Source organism: Mastigoproctus giganteus, chromosome 1 (genome assembly GCF_048544385.1).
Source record: "Mastigoproctus giganteus isolate SK-2022 chromosome 1, ASM4854438v1, whole genome shotgun sequence".
NCBI lineage: Eukaryota > Metazoa > Arthropoda > Arachnida > Uropygi > Thelyphonidae > Mastigoproctus > Mastigoproctus giganteus.
The window spans coordinates 190,591,578-190,611,798 of record NC_143575.1 but is presented as its reverse complement, the minus strand read 5'-3'; the positions used below and the strand labels follow the sequence as shown (position 1 = coordinate 190,611,798).

Here is a 20,221-nt window from a genome sequence, read left to right as displayed (position 1 = left end):
CCCTACCCCTCTTAGAAGTTCTGAAACGTTTAACTGAAACACCCTGTATAGAGCAAAGCCAATCAAAATCATAATAATCAAATATGAAAATATTATGATTTTGATTGGTTTTTCTCTATGTATAGAGGCTGATAGGATCCTTTGTAGGTTGCAGATATTCCCTCCATTTTATGCTTTATCTATTGAATTAAATAAATATTTGTATATTCTCAGGCAAATGTAATGTTACAAAATACAGAAAAATACCAAATTTTAACAGTTATTATTGAAATAGGCTTACATTGAAAGACACATCATCATGGGGCTAGCACCTCTCAGTATATACCATCAATAACAACTTATACTGTCTGTTTCTGCTTGTTGGCATATAACTAGCAAAAACAGATAGCATAAGTTGTTAATTGTTATTGATGGCATATATTGAGAGGTGCTAGCCCCATGATGATGTGCCTTTCGATGTAAGCCTATTTCAATAATAACTGTTAAAATCTGGTATTTTTCTGTATTTTGTATTTTGCAAATATGAAAATATTATGATTTTGATTGGCTTTTCTCTATGTATAGAGGCTGATAGGTCCTTTGTAGGTTGCAGATATTCCCTCCATTTTATGCTTTATCTATTGAATTAAATAAATATTTGTATATTCTCAGGCAAATGTAATGTTAAATCATCTCTGATGGCATTAATCTGTCCTGACCAGTAATTTTATCTGTCTTTAAATAAATAAATATATTTTTTTAAACACACACACACACACACACACACACACACACACACACACACACACGGGGTCCTCATTATCTGAGGATAACTGGTTCTGGAAAATTCCACTTAAAACGGGGACCAAATTTTCGTAATGCGTATTATGTACTTGTACATAGGAAACAATGGATTGAAGGAACTGAAAAAATGGGAATTATTTTATTAGACATTTTTTATTATAATATGTTGAACAATGTAAGTTTAAGTAAAGTTTATTGAAGTTGCACTGTTTTTCAGTTTTACGAATAAAGAATGAATCCAGGGTTTTTTTCTGCTGTATTTTTTCAGGTAAAATTTGTGTCCTAGCCTTTAGTTATGTCTTTAACTTTGTGCTTAACTGTTGTGCATGATTGTGAAGAGGGTCGCTCTCACAAAAATATTCAAGTGCTTGGTCACTTGCTGAAAGCTCTTGTTTTAGTGGTTTTTCGTGATTTTAAACATCTTTTTTAGTGCTTTTAATTTTATATTTTATCGCATTTTATTCTTGTTATATATCATCTTATTTTATTTTGATTTCAATTTAATATACAGTTTATACAGTCAGTATGTGTATTTGATGGACGTTATTGAAAAACTAACGCTCTCAAGATTGAATTGAATTCACAATACATTCTTGAGTGTTAGTGTTTTCATCATTGATGCACTCTTAGGTATCTTTAATGGAATCTTCACAATGCAAAGTTTCAATATATCAATATATTGACCAACCAATCCCCAAAACACAAGGAGCGACCTCAGTTTCACAATTCAGATCAATAATGAAAGTCTCATGTCTCCTCAAAGTCATGGAGAAGTGCCTTCTTCCCATCCTAACCAACCAGGTTCTGCCATGTGAATCACCATTCATTCACTATGCCTTGAAATGCAGGTCCACCATTACCAACTTACTGCAAATGACCAATACCATTCTGGGGGCTCTACAAGATAGGGCTGAGATGGCAATTGTTTATCTGGATATCCAGTCTTCATTTGACAGCATAGACATCCAGCCCCTCCTGCAACTTTGTGAATAGGGATACCAGATAAAAGGCATTAGCATTAGTAGAGGCATTTGATGCAAGAAAGCAAGCTTATGCAGCATCAGCCAAAAAACAAAAAAAAAAAACCCACTTCCACTTCACCCCTCTGTTCGTTCAAAATACCTGTCCAGCTGAGCCTTAAACTTATTTAGGCTATCAACCTCCACTACAAGGGATGGAAGTCTGTTCCACCAACCAACCACCCGCTGGCTAAAGGCAAATTTCCGCACGTCTATCCTACATCTGTCTTTCCTCAATTTGAATTTATGCCCTCTCAGGTGATTATTCTGAGCTAGAGGAAGAATCCTATCAGCATTGAGCATGCTCAAACCATACACCTCGCTGGTGCCTAGTCTCCAGACACTGTAATTTGCAAAACTTAAGCCTTTCTTCGTAAGAGCACCCCTTTGTTCCATTCACTAATCTTGTTGCCCTTCTCTGTACTCGTTCCAGCAGCTCTACATCCTTCTTGAAATGAGGCCTCCAGACCTGTATACAGAACTCTAGGTGTGGCCTGACCATTGCCTTATACAAGGGAATAATCACCTCCTTATCCCTGCTGGAAAAATTCCTGTATATCATTGACAATACTCCATGAGCTACTCTTGCAGCCAGTCTGCACTGCTCAGAGAACTTCATATCTGCCTGCACAACCACCCCCAAGTCCCTTTCATTCTCTACCACTGTCAGTGTAGTACCACAGAGTTGATACGTTGCTCTGGGGTTGCTGTTTCCCATGTGTAGTACTTTACATTTGTCAATGTTAAACTTCATTTGCCACCTCTCAACCCATCTGCTCAACCTTTCCAGATCCTGTTGCAGCAGCATAGTGTCAGTAGTGTCCTTGACAACCCTGACAACCTTTGTATCGTCTGCAAACCTGGACATTAAGCTTGATATACCATCATCAATATCATTTATAAATACAGAAAACAATAATGGACCCAACACTGAGCCCTGAGGGACTCCACTAATAACATTAGTCCACGATGAGCAGTGTCCATTGATTACCACTCTGTCTTCTCCCCCTCAACCACCCCTTTATCCATAGCAGCAATTTGCCTCCAATGTCACACTGCTCCAATTTGTGTAGCAGTCTTCCATGTGCAACAGTATCAAAAGCCTTTCTAAGATCCAAGTATATAATATCAAAGCTATTCCCTGCATCCAGTTCTTTTGTGACTACATCATAGTATCCAATCAAATTGGTCAGGCAAGACTTCCCCTTAACAAAACCATGCTGTGTTCGAGCTATAACTGAAGTCTTGTCTAAATGATCCTGCAGTGCTTCTTTAACCAGTGCCTCCATTAATTTTCCTGGAACAGAAGTTAAGCTCACAGGTCTATAATTACTTGTGTCAGCCTTTGATTCTCCTTTGTGAATTGGGGTCACATTTGCACATTTCCAGTCTATGGGTACCTCCCCTGAATCCAAGGAATCTCTCATAATTATGGCTACTTACTTCCTTTGCTGCCTCCTTTAATATAACTGGATAGATCCCATCCACCCTGGGTGCCTTTCTTGTGTTTTTCTTCAACAGTTTCTCCTCCACTTTACTCCCAGTTATTTCAAGATTCTGTAGCTTACTGCTAGAGTTGAATACACCTCTGGCATTCCCCTCGCTGAATAACTCCTCATGTGTGAATGTCGATGCAAAATATTCATTTAGTTTGTTAGCTACCTGAGCAGGATCATCAACAGTTGACCCATCAATATCAAGTGGACCAATCAATCTGATTCATCCCCTTCCTTCTAGAGTTTACATAAGTAAAGAACTCTTTGCTGTTTTTCTTTGCATCCCTTGCCAAGGATTTCTCGTAATCTGCCTTCCCCTGCCTAACCTCCTAGGCAATATACTGGAATTCTTGAAGTCACTACTTGCGACCAGCATCCTTCGCCTGACTGTGAATAAGAAATCTTTCACAAGCAAAGTTTGTGTAAATGTTCCCCAGGGGAGAGTTCTTTCAGGGCTCCTCTTTACAGCTGCCATCCACCCATTCCTGTGCCAGCAAACAGAATTTATCAGTTATGCAGATGACTTGAAGCTACTCTATTGGATCAACGGGACCACCCGACCTGATTCTGTTTCTGAAACCATTATTAACAGCCTTATGAATCTGATTACACACTTGGCACAATTTTCTCTTAAGATAAATCCAAACAAATCTGCACAAATGGTGTTCTCACTCAAATCAAACCCAACACAACTAAACCTGCAAATCCATGGAACCACCATCATCCCAGTCACCAAGCACAGAGATCTCGGCGTTATCTTCAACCCTAAACTCAGTTTCAAACACCATGTTGCAGACATTCACAACAAAGTCTGCAGATCAAGATGGCTTGCCAAACAACACCTCTTTCATGTCACAGATCCTGAGTACATGCTCTAATACATATATCGGTTTCTGCAGCTAGTAATCATCTACGGTTCAGAAATCTGGGTGTCAGCAATGAAAACCGTGCTAAAATCCATTGCATCCGATGAGTACTGGCTTTTTCGGTAGGTTCTCTTCAAGCATAAACTGCCACCACTCACACATACTTTAGATATCACCCAACTTCTAAATTATAGAAAAGTCTCCAAACGGATATTCACCCTCTGCTTACTCGTGTCGATTAAAATGATAGCAGGTGAAGTCAATACAGCAAGTTTTTGGCAGATGTGCAATTTGAGGATCCCACCCTGAAACCCTTAAGAGTCCTCCCCTCTCTGCAGTCTGTGGCGTGGAGGCTCAGTATAGGGGATAGATTCCTGTTCATGGAGATGCTCCACAACGTCCAGGAGATGGATGTGGACTACAAAAAGTTCACAGAGGACAAATCCTACAGAAGATGCATCATCAGAGAACAGCTTTTGTCTGCATCCGAGTAACTGCCATTCTCTTTTCATGTTCTTTCATTTTCCATGTTAATATTAATTTTATATGTAAAATATGTAATTATACATTTTATGTTCTAATATATGTTTTATGTAATTTTTCCTGGATTAGTTATTTTATGTTAAAACCCTAGCAGTGTTGCTTTTATGGGTATTATTGCATCAGGCAATCATGTAACCATTCACTGTCTGCAATAAAGATATTTATTTATTTTATTTTTTTTGTTTAATAAAGACATTTTATCGATTTGAGTCAGTGTTTTAGTAGCATCATAGACAAATCATATGTTTTAATTTTATTAACTCCCAATTAAGATTTCTCTTCTAATTTAAGGTAAAAAAAATTTTGTCACACAAATGTTATTATTGTTCACCTTTAAAATCTTATTTTATTTAAATTATGAAAAAGTTAATTATGCCATTGATTTAACATATTATATATTAAATTTGACCTTGATATTCTAAGGAATTAGTGTTCATATTTTTAAACTTTTAGGTGCTTTCATCGATTCAAACAGGACACAGGACTAATATTTTTAGTGCCAAGTTTTTATCAAACACAGGAAGTAGAAAAGTAAGTTGATTACATTTTAATTCAGTTGTAAAATTTAAGTTTATAATACATCTATTATATTTTACAACTCTTGCATAGATAATCGAATGTTGTTTCATTAATTAGTTAAATATTTTTGTATGCCTATTTTTAAAAAAAGTACACATACAATAATATTCCCCCAAAATTGAGTAATGAAACCTACAATTGGCTAATGTGTAAATAAATATTAGTTCTTTTATCTGTTTACTATAAATAAGCTGCCTATCAAACAAAAATTGGAACATGCAGAAGCCCAATAAGTAAGCTACTGGGATTTCAATGGCTGTGTAAGGGTAACTAAGGGTAATAACAGGTTCAGGTATACTTGCATGTACACCAGTGCTAGGAGCATAGTAAATAAATTTGATGAATTTGAGGTGCTAGTCTAGTCATCAAATGCAGATATCAGAGATTTTATATCACTCAGATATGAGGGATGCAGAATTCGAATAAGAGGAGTACAAAGTATGCAGAAAGGGCAGGAGGATGGGGAGGGATTATGCTCTTAGTTATGAACCATATAAAATCTAAAGTTTTGCATCCAGTTGTATGGGTGGGCAGTGCAATGTTGAGTCTTTTGGTGAGACATAAACACTAGGAAAACAAAAATGAGAATAGGAGTGTGGTATATGCTGAATTACTGGGATGATTACAAAGAACAACTATGCAGAGAAATAGAGTGGGCTAGTAATTCAAAATGCCTTATAATAGGGGATTTTAACTGGACTGGACTTGTGGGTTGGTCACTCACACACACTAGCAAGAGTTTTGTGGATTTGCTGGATGACTGTTTTCTACAGCAGCATTTTAGAGAGGCAATGAATGAGAGCAATACTTTTCATTTGATTTTCAGCATTCTTCATGCATTAAGAATCTGCAGATAAAAGAACCACTAGGTGGCAGCAATGACAGTGTATTGATGTGGGATTTACTTAAAGATGTAACTGGCATCAAGGGTAAAGGGAAGGATTTTTGCTTTAATAAAGGACACAACAGTTTTTTAATTTTGTACAGTGGGTGGAGCAACTAATGATGTCTCCAAAACAAATTCTGAATGGGAAGCATTCAAGGAAATAATCATAGAAGCTACTAGGCTTTTCATACAAACTGAGAAGTACTATTAAAGGCTTAGACCTAAATGGATGTCAGATGATGTAATGAGACATGTGGCAGAAAAGAAAAATGCTTGGGGTGCACATAAATTATCAAGTGATATAGAAGCCTATGGTAGATATAAACTAAACTGCATTCAAGTCGCAAAGGACATTAGGCAAGCAAAGTTAGATTATGAGAACTCTTTGATTAAAAGAATTCTCATAATCTGGATACAAAGAAAAACAGCAAAAAGCTTCTTTAGTTACGTAAACCCTAGAAGAAAGGGGATGAATCACATTGGTCCAATTTATAATGATGGATTAACTTTTGATGATCCTGCTCAATTTGCTGACTGAATTCTTATTTTGCTTCTACATTCACACATAAAGAATTCTTTAGGGAAGACGATGCCAAAAATGTATGAAACTCTAACAGGGACCAAAATGATTTTGTAATAACTGAGAGGAAAGTGAAGCAGAAATTCTTGAAGATAAACAAAAAAAAGGCATCATGAGTGGATGGGATCTATCCAGTTATATTAAAGGAGGCAGCAAAGGAAGTAAGCAAACCCTTAGCCATAATTATGAGAGCTTCTTTGGACTCAGGGGAGGTACCCATGGACTGGAGATGTGCAAATGTGACCCCAATTCACAAAGGAGGATCAAAGGGTGACTCAAGTAATTATAGACCTGTTAGTTTAACTTCGGTTCCAGGAAAATTAATGGAGGATCTAGTAAAGAAGCACTGCAGGATCATCTAGACAAGACTTCAGTTATAGGTCGGACACAGCATGGTTTTGTTAAGGGGAAAGTCTTGCCTGACCAATTTGATTGGATACTATGATGTGGTCACAAAGAACCTGGATGCAGGGAATAACTTTGATATCATATATTTGGATCTTAGGAAGGCTTTTAATACTGTTGCACATGGAAAACTGCTGCACAAATTGGAGCAATGTGGCATTGGAGGCAAATTGCTGCTATGGATAAAGGGATGGTTGAGTGGGAGAGTGGTAATCAATGGACACTACTCATCGTGGACTAATGTTATTAGTGGAGTCCCTCAGGGATCAATGTTATCTGCAAATCGTAAATGGTTTAGGTAATCTCCATTCACATTGACTCCTTTCTGCGACCAGTCTAATCTTCTGAAAGCTTCCTCAAGGGCAGCAGTAAACAGCTTTGGAGATATTGTGTCTCCTTGTCGAACTCCTTTCTCGATTTTAAATGTGCTTCTGTCTTTGTCTAGTCTAATAAAGGAGGTAGCACTCTCATATATTTTCTTCAAAATCATAATATATGGTGTATCTATGCCTTGTCTTTCCAGTGCCCGAAACATTGCCTTATGCTGTATGGAGTCAAATGCCTTTTCATAATCCACAAATGCCAGGCATAATGGTGTTTTATATTCATTTGCTTTCTCCATTAGCTGTGATATTACATGAAGGTGATCCATAGTTGAGAATCCTGTCCTAAAGCCAGCTTGCTCTTTTGGTTGATTCTCATCAAGTATTCTTTCTAATCTGTTAGTAATGACCCTTGTGAACAACTTGTAGATGTGGGATAACAAGCTAATTGGTCTATAATTTCCAATTTCTGATTTATCTCCTTTCTTATGCAGCAAAACTATGATTGCATTATTCCACTGCTTAGGCGTCACACCTTTTCTAATGTACTTTGTGAAGAGCCTTGCCAGTTTTTGTGTTATGTCTCTTCCTCCCAATTTTAACAACTCTACAGTAACTTCATCTTCCCTCGGGGCTTTCCGATTCTTCATTTTCTTCAATGCATGTTCTACCTCATCAGGAAGAATATCGGGTATGTCATATGTGTTGATACTTTGCAATCCGTCTTCCCCACTGCTGGTATCATTCCCTCGCTCCTTGTATAATTCTCTATAGTAGTCTTCTGCTATTTGAATTATGCCTTCTCTGCTGTTTATAAGTACACCATCGCTATTCTTCAGTTTCAGTATCATTTGTCTTTCTGTATTACTGCTCAAGGCTGTTGATTTAAATCCTTTGTTTTCCCTTAATGCTTGTTCTACTTTTCTTGTGTTAAATCTTCTTATGTCCTCTCTGAGTCTCTTTCGAATACCAAAGTAGTGCACTTTAATACTGAAGTGATGCACTAATAATCTCATAAAAGAAATATGTTAAAATCTAACTAGATTAGCATTAAATATATGTAATACAGTACTAAGAAAATATATCCAACATGTTTAACATTTTATATATATATATATATATATATATATATATATCCAAGTATGTAAAAAGAAAATAGGATTGTTAATTTATATCTATTTTATAATATTTTGTCACAGATCTGATTAATGCCATCAAGAATGATTAAACATTATATCCGTCTGTATATTATTTGAGTTAAATTGTAATGTATAACAGGGCTAGTAAAATAGCTACTCAAGAAAAAACAAAAACCTATACGGGTGCTAAACGTAGCCTGGAAAAACATATGCCAAAAATATAACATAAAATAAGCAATACAAATGTACAATTAAAAAGTTAATTATAGGCGATCAGATACATTGAAAGGGACTTTTTCAAGGGCTAATCCTTTCAATGTATCAATCATAATTAACGAGCTATCCGTTTCTGTAGTCATTGTCCAGCGTAACTTGTCCGAATGATAGTTAAAAATTAATGAGATAGAGGGCCATAAATATAAAAGGCATATTTATTGATACATTCCAATTTAGTAGTAAGCTAGTGAGATGACTGTTAGCCCGACGGATAGCCAAAATTTTAATTAGAGAAGGAGATATACCCATGTTTAGGCCTATGTGTATAGTTTAAAATATATGCACTCTAAGCGCTTACCAAGTAAAGTAGAAGCTTGTGCTAACTAAGGCGAACGGAAAAGTAAAAGTATAGGTATAATACCTCAATCCCCCTAATAGTTCATGAGGTATGAAAAATAGGGATAAAAAAGAGAAAGCTAAAAAGAATAGAAAAGCTAAATCATAAACTAAACCATTACAACTTAACTCAAATATATATATATATATATATATATATATATATGTATATTTTAATTAATATGATAAACTTTTATTTATTTATCATATTAATTAAACTTTACTTTAATTAATATGATAAACTTTACTTTAATTTATCTTCTTTACTTTTATTTATCATATTAATTAAAATATACATATATTTACATTTGCATCCGTTGCTGCTGCTTTGCGCGCTTCGGTGCATTTGCCATATCCAGTTTATTTAACTCTCTGATGTTTTCTGTTTTTACTCTTTAATACAATCTTTTATATATTATATTACAATCTTTTATATATTATATTATTATATCAATTTAAGAATTAGTTATCTGCTGCTTTGCGCGATACTGTTCTTTAAATTACACCCATCTCTGTTATTCAGTCTTTATATGGTCTTGTTTTTAACTCCGGTTTGCCATTTGCTGGCTTCAATCTTTATTCTATAGTTAATCTATTTTTTCCTTGTGGCCTTTAGTGTTGCTTGCATTGGCATTTATATTATTATATATATATATATATAGAGAGAGAGAGAGTGAGAGAGAGAGAGAGAGATCATCACCAAGTGGAGATTCCAAATTAGGATCTCTTTAACAAGGAATATCAGCATGGAAAAAGCACAAATACCACCTTTGAAATGAAAGGAATGTGAGTGCAAATAATAAAGGCAACCATTAATTGTGATTCTGTCATAAAAAATAAGTGCAGCTTGTCAGATTATTGGTTTGAATTGAGACCATTTATATTTGTGAAATGAATGAGGAAGTGATTATCTCCTTTCAGAAATCTAAAATGCCTGCATGTGTTTCAATCTTGGTTTTCAAGTAATGATAATTTCAAGGAAACAATAAGTAATGTTTCCTGAGGCTAGAAGAAAGATTTTTTTTTTTAATTAAAGGTATTTTTTCTTAGCCCTTATAATGGAAGTCAGGTATTGAAATGTTAATAGTAGTCTATGTTATTTCTTTAATACTGAAGTAGATAACTTTTTGAGTGCTTAGTCACACAAATATATACTTGTGAAAACAGCAAACTGTTTGTTTGCTGTTTTAGCTTATGAAAACCAGTTGGCTGACTTTTGGCTAGCACTTTGTTTGTTAGATCTTTATAAGGGAATTAAATGAACAAATTAGGAACTTGGCTTTCTCTCTGCCAGATTCTTTCTCCCTCTCTGTCAAAAGCAAATAATAACTGCCTATGAATTTTGAATTTCCTGGTTACTAATTATTAATATTTAAACTGTTGCTATAATATAGCATATGTTATTTAAAAAAAAAAAAGCATGTAAATATATATAAAAAAAATTAATGAGTAATTCCAATGACATAATTTTATAAAAAGAACACTAATTATATCACAATTAGGGTTATATTTCATCATGGTGTTCAGGTAGCAGAACTGCACCACGTCAAGTATAAGCTTAATTGTTTTTAGCATTAATGTGCTATATTAGTTTTGAAGTATGATTTGTGTTATTTTTCTATAATAGTCTCTGAGACACAACCACATTTGTCTTTGTATTAAAGAAATAATTTTTGTTTGGTATTAATGATTTTCTTGTGATTCTGATGAATTCTGCAACTGATCAGAATTTGGTTTCTTGTATAGGGTTCATGCAGTAAGTTCTATGCAGCCTTCAGTATTTTCTTAAATATGAGTAATATGAATTGTGTTTATATAGCATAGCCCCCTGGCGTTTTGGTTGTGAAGGGACATTTCAACACTGTACAATCTTGTAACTGTTACAATTGAAGGTGGTGCAATAAAAAGATTCTCTTTCTTTCTCTCTCTCTCTCTCTCTCTCTCTCTCTCTCTCTCTCTCTCTCTCTCTCTTGTTTATTGAATTGCAGATAATATATAACTCGTTAATAGTCCTTTCTCTTTTGCAGGGTATGAGGGAATAATGTGAAACAATGGGAAGCAATGATGGCCAAGTGAATAGAGTTGTCTGGAGAATATTAGGGGAGTTTACTAGAAGTTTGTTTGTATACTCCTCTTGATCCAACTATGATCTTGAACCTGGACGTCATTTTCTGATGTATGAATCCAATATTGAAGACAAACCTTGATCTTGAAGATTTGTTATTTGGTTTTTAGGAGCATTAGCAACTAAGCCCATATTGCTCCAGGGATATGTAGTGGTCATTCCCTGACCTTTCCGCATCCTCCGTATTTGTTGGTCACAGACTTGAACTCCGGTCTAATCAAGAAGCGTGTGCTACGCACTGCTGCTCCTGCCCACCTGGCCATGAAGGCACCTATTGAAGGTCTTAAGTACTGTAACTGATAGAATTATTGAAAACAATTCAAGACTGTTGCAAGCAGATCAAAGACTGATATATGATGAATTTGCATGGTGGTGTGGGCATCAGATATGATACAGATCAATCACGGTATGGAACATTTGGATGAATCAAAAAAAAAATTGCATCTCTAAATTTTTAGTAAAAGCAAAAAAAAAAATCATTATTGAATTTCATCTTCGTTGCTACCTAGATTGAAAAAGAGATGTTTCATTTTTATGATAAAACATTGCAGTTGATGATGTATGGTTATCAGTTACAATGATTGATAGCCATACACTGCTTTGAATTTAAGTTAAAATGGCAATCTGCAGAATTGACACTTTCATTATTCAGACTCAGGAAAGTTAGATGAGAGCCAAGCAAAATGAAACCAATAGCTATTACTGCTTACTTGGCCACAGGTATTTTTATGCATTCAATGGGTTCCATAAGAGAGCCAACAAATAGGGAATATTATATTTCATTTCTAAGGAAATTTGAGATTTTCACGTAAAAAACACACCCATATTCTACAAAGCAAGGTTCATTGATTCTTCATGATGCATAATTTTTATGGATTTTACTTCATAGCAGTGCATCACTTTTGAGGATTGTGCACACAGCACAGATCCTCGGATTCTGATTTGTTTCCAAAGTTGGAGATCTTTTGTTGGGGGGGGGATGTTCCAACCTATATGAACTATGAAAGGAGCGCTTGATGACATTAAACTTTCCCCAATATTTTATTGGCAATTTGCGGGTGGTAGGAACTTCATGTCTTATAATTGGATTTTTTTTTTCAGATTTAATAAACTATATCATTCATGAACATTTGTGCAGAACTTATTGAACTGGCCCTTGTACATGAAGCAGTTTTATGTTAGGCATACAAGAACATTTTAATTATTACCATAGTGAAAATCCCACTGAATTGGAAAAAAATTCTGCTTTTATTATATTGATAATTCATGTTATTAGGTAATATTTAAGAATCAGTCATTTATTGTTATAATCCTTATTCACAAAGTAATAAATTTTAGTCAGACTTTTACCTAGTAGCCATATAATATTTTCATAATTTTTAGGTTGTGTCCTGTTCTGGTGATGGTGCCATTATCTATACAGATCTGACTCACCCAGAAACAAGCCTTAGTAATATTTTTAAATGCCATTGTGGAACTGCATATGAAGTATTATCTGTCCCACATGATCCTCACACTTTTTTATCTTGTGGAGAAGATGGTACGGTACGGTGGTTTGATCTGAGGATAAAGAACAGTTGTTCTGTGGAGGACTGTAAAGAGGTTTTTTTCCCTTATTTTCTAAGTACCTTTATTTGTGAATTGTCATTTTAGCATTTAGAAATAATCATAGCATATGAGGTGGTAACAAAAGGTTCAGTGACTACTAATATTTGGGAAATGATGATGCTTACTGGCTATTTGGATGATCATCTTTGGAGGATCATCATATATACCTCTTTGACACTGTGTATATACCAAATCCAATTCCCCTTGAAACTTCTGAAGAGCATTTCTGGGCTGCTTTTTGAATTTATAATAGTTCCTGTGTTGCATTTTGAATAATTTCTTCAGATGGAAATTTGTGTCCTTTCAAGAGGACTTTAAGCTTTGGGAGAGGGAGGGAGGGAATCATAGGGAGCTTAATCCAATGAGTATGGTAGTGTTTCTTAACCTTTTCGTTGTTGTGGCACACTTTTAAAGATGCTAAAATTTTACAGCACACTGCAATTGCTATTATACTCATATATATTATATATACATATATATAAATAAAAATAAATAAAAATTATATATATATACACACTGGTGTTCAAAGAAAGTGCATCACTCCTAAAAATTGTAATTGTCATCGGAATAATGTAAGTATATGACAATATTTCTTACAGATTGCATCAGATAAGATTGACATACGTAGGCAATGATGTAATATTGCATCAGCTGTTACTTTCAGCTTATAAGCACGCTCTGCAAGAGTTGAAGTCATTCCTTGCTTGTGTCAGAATAGCGAGTTACATGCAGTTGACACCACAAAAAAAAAGTGCTATTTGTTGCTTTACATGAGAAAGGATGGTCTTGTCGTCATATTGCTTATAGAGTGTCTTGTAATTAGTTTATAATGAGTAGATTTCTTTCCAAACTCAAGAATACTGGTTCTGCTGATAGGAAAAAAGGAATCGGATGCAGATGAGTTTCTACACCAAAACAGGACCATGTTTTGAAGCGTTTATTCCTTAAAAACCATAAAGCTTCTTTGTCTGGCTGAAAAGAGAATGGGAAGAACATACAGAAGTGGTAACAAGTGCAGTAACAGTTGGAAGGTGCCTCTTCAAAATGGATTTGTATCCTGTCGTGCTAAGAAGAAGCCCATCCTCATACAAAAAATGAAAAAGGCCCAATTCATTTGGTGTAAGGAGCATGTCAAATGGACTCCCGAGCAGTGGAAATCGGTTATTTTCTTGAATGAGAAGAAATTCAACCTGCATGGCTCTGATGGGAGACAAATGTAGATGTGGTGAAGAATACCATCCAGACTGAATGGTATCTACAGTGAAATTCCCTACCAGCCAAATGATATGGGGACGCATTTCGTATTGCGGAGTAGGTCACCTGCAGTTTATAAAAGGTTCCGTAAATGCCAATGGATACCTGGCTATATTGGAAGGCAAATTGCTGCCAACCATTAGAGATCATTTCAGCCTGCCAAGTAACTGCATCTTTCAGGATGACTCTGCTTTTTGTCATTGGGCAAAAAGTGTAAGTAGGTACTTCTGTAGTTACTTTAGCTTCATTTCTGCATTAGAGGTTTGACAGTAATGTGTTTCCATTTGTTACAGGTGAAAAAATGGTTGGAAGAACGGTCCACTACAACTCTTAGCTGGCCAGGAACAGCCCGGACCTGAATCCTATAGAGAACTGTTGGCATTATGTGGAATCTGCATTTGCCAGAAAGAAACCAAAGTTTGTGAACTTCAGGAAGCCATAATTCATGTTTGGAACCACAAACTATCATTTGATTATCTTCAGAAATTGATCTTGTCAATGCCTTGATTGTGTGCTGCTGTCATCAGGGCAGGAGGAGGCGGTTCAACTAAATATTAGTTTGCACCTGGTGAACTTTTCATTTTGTTTTACATTAAAATGATAAACTGAAGCAAATTGAGTTCTGATAACATAGCCATAATTTTCATGTTTACCAAACCTGTTGTATAAAGGTTGAAAATGCTCATTTTGGAATATTTTGAGAGCACCTGTCAAATATTATTATTATTATTATTATTAGCCATATGGTGCAAGGAAGCCTGAGGCTTATGCCGTACCAGCCAAAAAAAATTTCTGCGTTACCCTGAGAGAGAGAGAGAGAGAGAGAGAGAGAGAGAGAGAGAGAGAGAGAGAGAGAGAGAGAGTCAGAAGTAGAAGGAAATCACCAAGAAAGAGAAGAATGATGACCAGCTCAGAACCTTGGGTGTGCCAAGCCCGTATTCACCAGATGTGAGCCCCTGGGGTTGTATTATTTAGCTTTGCCTTAACTATTAATAAATATCTTTTGCTTATATTTCTATTTATGATGCTAATCATTAATGTAACATACCATCGCAAAAAGGGTTAGAAATGTGAAATTCCTAGGCGCTGAATACCACTGTATATTCACAAACTGAAAGTTATTTCTGTTGGGTATATTTAATAATAAATTTATTATTTGTTTTAAATGCTTTGATGTTCTTTTTTGAACATGCATGAATTGTATAAAAATAAAATATGTAAAAAAAATTAACATAATTATATAAAAACAAACAAATATACAATTATAACATTTTAAACAGTTGGGTTTGATGGGAGGCAGGCACAGTTTTTTAATATGGGGGTTTATTGTGGATAGGCTTACTCTCAGCTCCTCTTATACCAGCTTTAGTCTCTCTCTCTCTCTCTCTCTCTCTCTCTTTTTTTGTTTAATCTTGTTTAAAACGGAAAACCCTGTTTTGCACAAGTAGGAAGTGGAAAATGGCAAAAAAATTCTAATTACCTTTTCAGAAATTCGTGGATATTCATTTTAATTCAAAATTTGCTAATATTAGTGTTATTAAAGTGAATTTCCAGTGACTGGTCACTATGGATCTCAGCCAATTCTTCTTCCTCTTGCAGATTAAATTCTAACGTCGGAAGGTTTCTTGTTGCAAATAGGTCTTTATCCACAGATATGTTTTGGTATTAAGAGATGGAAAGATGCTCAATTTTTGTCTTTAACAGCTCTAATGTTTTGCTTAATCCATTAATTATTTTAGTATAATTTGTTTTGACAGTCAAGGGAAACATTTCTAAATTTTTTTCTACTCAACTTTTCTTTAAAGGTGAACAACTTGTCAGTAGACGTGAGTAAATTTTCTTTTGGGCCTTTCATACTGATATTTAATTTGTTAAGCTGCATGAATAAATCTGCTAGAAAAGCTAATTTACAGCACCAAATTTCATTACATAAATAATCACAAAATTCTGATTACTCCGGTGAAAAAAAGATGAGCAGTTCCTCACACAACTCGTACATAGGGATAAGTACATTTCCTTTTGATAGCCACCAAACCTCAGTATGCATTTTTAAAGAAAAATGACCAGACTTCAGTTCCTTGCATAATTTTCTGAAAATACGTACATTTTCTGGTCTAGTTTTGATATAATTGACCATTTTAACTGCTTGATCAAGTACAAGTTTTAAATCAAGTACAGCTGTCTTCGCTACTAGAACATCTCTGTGTATAAAACAGTGTGTTGAGTTGTGTAATATTTGAATTGTGTCGTTTTACTGAGTTTACAAATCCTTTAATGCTCCTGTCATTGCTGGAACACCATTGATGCAAATGTCGACACATACACGACTTCCATAATATACCACACTTTTGTAAATAATTATTCGTTACTTCGAAGATAACTTGGCCCTTTGTTCTTTCGGTGAGTTTTTTACAAAAAAAAAAAAATAATAATAATAATTGTGTCGTTTTTGATAAACCTGACAAATGTTATTAATTAGGCTTTCCCCCTAATATCTGTAGAATTATCTACTTGCAATGCAAACAGTAACCCAAAATTATTAATACTGTATTTCGAACAAATTGTCCTTCAGTGTCATTGGATTTCTTTTATATACGCCTGCTAATTGTGCTGTTTGAAAGTGGTACTATCATTATTTTTTTTCAGCTTCCTCTCCCAAAATACTTTTCACGATTACCCGACATGCTGGTAAAATCAACCTTTCTGCATTCAGGTGAGATCTTTTTCTTTTTTTTTTTCCCACCAGTTTGGCTACTCAAAAGGCTTCTTCAGCTTTATCAGATACAACATACATGAATTGCCATACTGCTTTATCCTTCTCTGAAAATCGTCGGGGCACCCAGTGGCAGTGCACCTTTCGCAAGCCAAGGATATAGTGCACAGTCGACTTCTTACGTTCACTATTTGTGTAATTTCATGCAATTTCACTCACCTGTTTTCAAGAACGATGCCCTTAATGCGATGAAGACCCGCTCGATGTCGATCTTCAATATCAACATGGCCCACTTTAAATTCATTGCACCAAAAACACACCTGCTTCTTTGTCATTATCTTTTCGCCATACATTGTAATCAGTTCACAGTGAACGTCACTTGAAGGCCCTTTTGCTTGCAAAAAAAAGCGAATAATTTTATGAACACACCTGTTTTGGACCACACTCGCACAGTAGCTACCATTTTGCAACTGGAATCTGCTGTGAGGCAACAGTACCGCAACACTGCACTGGTGGTCTTTTTTGAATGTTATTAATGGGTCTATCTGTCCAGCACGTTTCGTCTCATTCCCTTTCACCATTATTAAAAAAAAAAAAAAATGTGTTACCTTACTTTGATATTATGTATTTGGATTTCAGGAAAGCTTTTGACATTGTTGCGCATGGAAGACTATTGTACAAATTGGAGCAGAATGGTATTAAGGATAAGTTGCTACAATGGATAAAAGGATGGTTAAGTGGGAGAAGACAGACTGTGGTAATCAGTGGGTGCTGCTCTTCATGGACTAATGTTATTAGTGGAGTCCCACAGGGTTCGGTGTTGGGTCCACTGTTGTTTTGTCTATTTATCAATGATATTGATGAAGGTATATCAGGCTTAATGTCGAAGTTTGCAGATGATACAAAGGTTGGCAGGGTTGTTAATGACAGTAATGGCAGTGTGCTACTGCAACAGGATCTAGATAATTTGGGCAGATGGGCTAAGAAGTGACAACTGAAGTTTAACCTTGACAAATGCAAAGTATTGCATATGAGTAGAAGTAACCCCAGAGAAACGTACCAACTGTGTGGTACTACACTTAAGGTGGTAGAAAATGAAAAAGACCTGGGAGTAATTGTGCAGTCAGATATGAAGTTTTCTGAGCAATCCAGACAGGCTGCCAGGGCAGATTATGGGGTTTTGTCAATGATATGTAGGAATTTTGCTAGCAGGGAGAAGGAGGTGATTGTCCCTCTGTATAAGGCAATGGTCAGGCCACGCCTTGAGTACTGCGTACAGGTCTGGAGGCCTCATTTTAGGAAGGATGTAGATTTACTTGAGCGTGTACAGAGAAGGGCAACAAGATTGGTGAGGGGAATGAAGGGATCCTCTTACCAAGAGAGACTTAAGTTCTGCAAATTGCAGTGGCTGGAGACTAGGCACCTGTGCAGTGATCTGATTGAGGTGTATAAGGCCTTGAATGGGTTGAGCACGCTGAATTCTGATGGGATCCTTCCACTTGTTCAGATTACGAACCTAAAGGGGCATAAATTCAAATTAAGAAAGGACAGATGTAGAATAGATGTGCGGAAATTTGACTTTAGCCTGCGGGTGGTTAATTGCTGGAACAAACTTACATCTGTCGTTGTGGAAGTTGATAGGTTGAATAAATTTAAGGAGGAACTGGACAGGCATTTGGAGGGAATGGTGTGATTTTTTTTTTTTTTTTTTGGCTGATGCTGCAATGCTGCATAAGCTCATGCACTTGCTTTCTTGCATCACATGCCACTACTACTACCTCTTGGATAACTTGAAGGTTTTCTGTTGCCGAAATGCGACAGTTGTGCGTATTCACTTGTCTATTTAAGTCGAAGTGGGCTTTATCACTCCAAAGGATGTTCCATGGCCAAGTGATATTCACTGTCATATGTGCCAGCAACTGGAGTGCATGTATGAAACAAATATCTGCATCACCATGCTTTAGTTGCTGTAGCATGTGTATTTTGCAAGGATAGTATCGCAACACCTGATGCATTACTAGCCTGACAGTGGAATACTGCATGTCCACTTCACAAGAAACAGCTAGCACACTTGTGCTACCACATGGAGATTGACTTGATAAATCCACAACAGCCATAGCCACATCTTCATCACAAGAGGAGTGCACTTGTTTTCAACCTCTACCTGGTTGAACACCAAGATGTCCTGTCACTTCAAATTTTGAAATCATTCATTTTACTGATGCCTCTCAGAGCCTTAAACACCTCAGTCAAATCTCCTCTAAGGTGTCTAGTTTCCAAACTCTGCAACCCACATATTCGAAGTTTTTCTTCATAAGGACGCCCTTTTGACGATCTCACCAGGCGAGTTACCCGTCTTTGCACCCTTTCAAGAAGCTCGATGTCTTTCTAAGATCCCAAAAAATATATAAATTAAAAATATGAGTGTGGGTAATGGCATACACTTAAAATAAAAAGCATTGTACTTCTCCATTGGTGCCATGCTTTTTTTTTTTTTTTTTTTTAGAGTAGTTCAATATCAAGGCAACTTGTGGCAAAGTGACTCCATAATATGAGATCGATGCACTAAGTTGCAAACTCAGTTTATTCAAATTTGTATACAGAAAAAGACACAATCAAGACATTAGTATTAGTGATTATTAATCAGATGGAATGTTTTGAAGATAATGCAAGATCTGGCATGAATGAATGTTTCCATTGCTTTGAAAGGGTTGAAGTAAGGGAAATAGGGTAATAATTGGAAGGCAGGGTCTAGTACCCCTATCGGAACTGGATACTTGCTGGTATCAAGTTTTTCATAATTCCTTTAACCTCTCTCTCTCTGTTGAAAAACCAAACGACACATTAAGCAGAAATGTATTCAATATTGATAGGAGAAGATTTAACAAGTTTATCAATGCAGCAATTAGAGAAAAAAGTAAGGTACTTGGTCAGTGTTGTCTTTAGATGCTGATGAAACGGAACTATCAGTATGTTAAAAAACTAGAAGGAAAGACAGGGAAAAGTACAGCCAATAGTTTCAGCAAGGGGCCGTTTGAGCAAGAAGCAAGTTTCCTACTCTTGGACTTCAGAATCAAGTAAACTTATTTATTAATGACTTGTTATTGTGTAGTTAAGGTTAGGCATAAAGTTAAGCTCAATATTTGAATGCATTACAGCTCCACTGCTTTATTCTTCTCATGCACAGCTGTAGCACATTTGTTAGAAAAATCATGATTTAGGTAAAGGGCAAGAGTTTAGAGTAGAATGAGGAATGAAGAATTTCATCTCTACCAGATTGAGTTCAGTGT

General features: G+C 35.8%; 1 protein-coding gene across 3 annotated transcripts in view; it reads left to right on the top strand.

Annotated features, from left to right (window-relative positions):
* LOC150091388 (DDB1- and CUL4-associated factor 6-like) overlaps positions 1-20,221 on the top strand; it is a 405,008-nt gene that overhangs the window by 124,342 nt on the left and 260,445 nt on the right. For all 3 annotated transcript variants that reach the window (XM_090375313.1, XM_090375305.1, XM_090375299.1), the window contains exons 5-6: positions 5,161-5,238; positions 12,740-12,958. In XM_090375313.1, the coding sequence (XP_090231439.1) occupies positions 5,161-5,238; positions 12,740-12,958 (297 nt within the window). The remainder of the gene's footprint in view (positions 1-5,160; positions 5,239-12,739; positions 12,959-20,221) is intronic.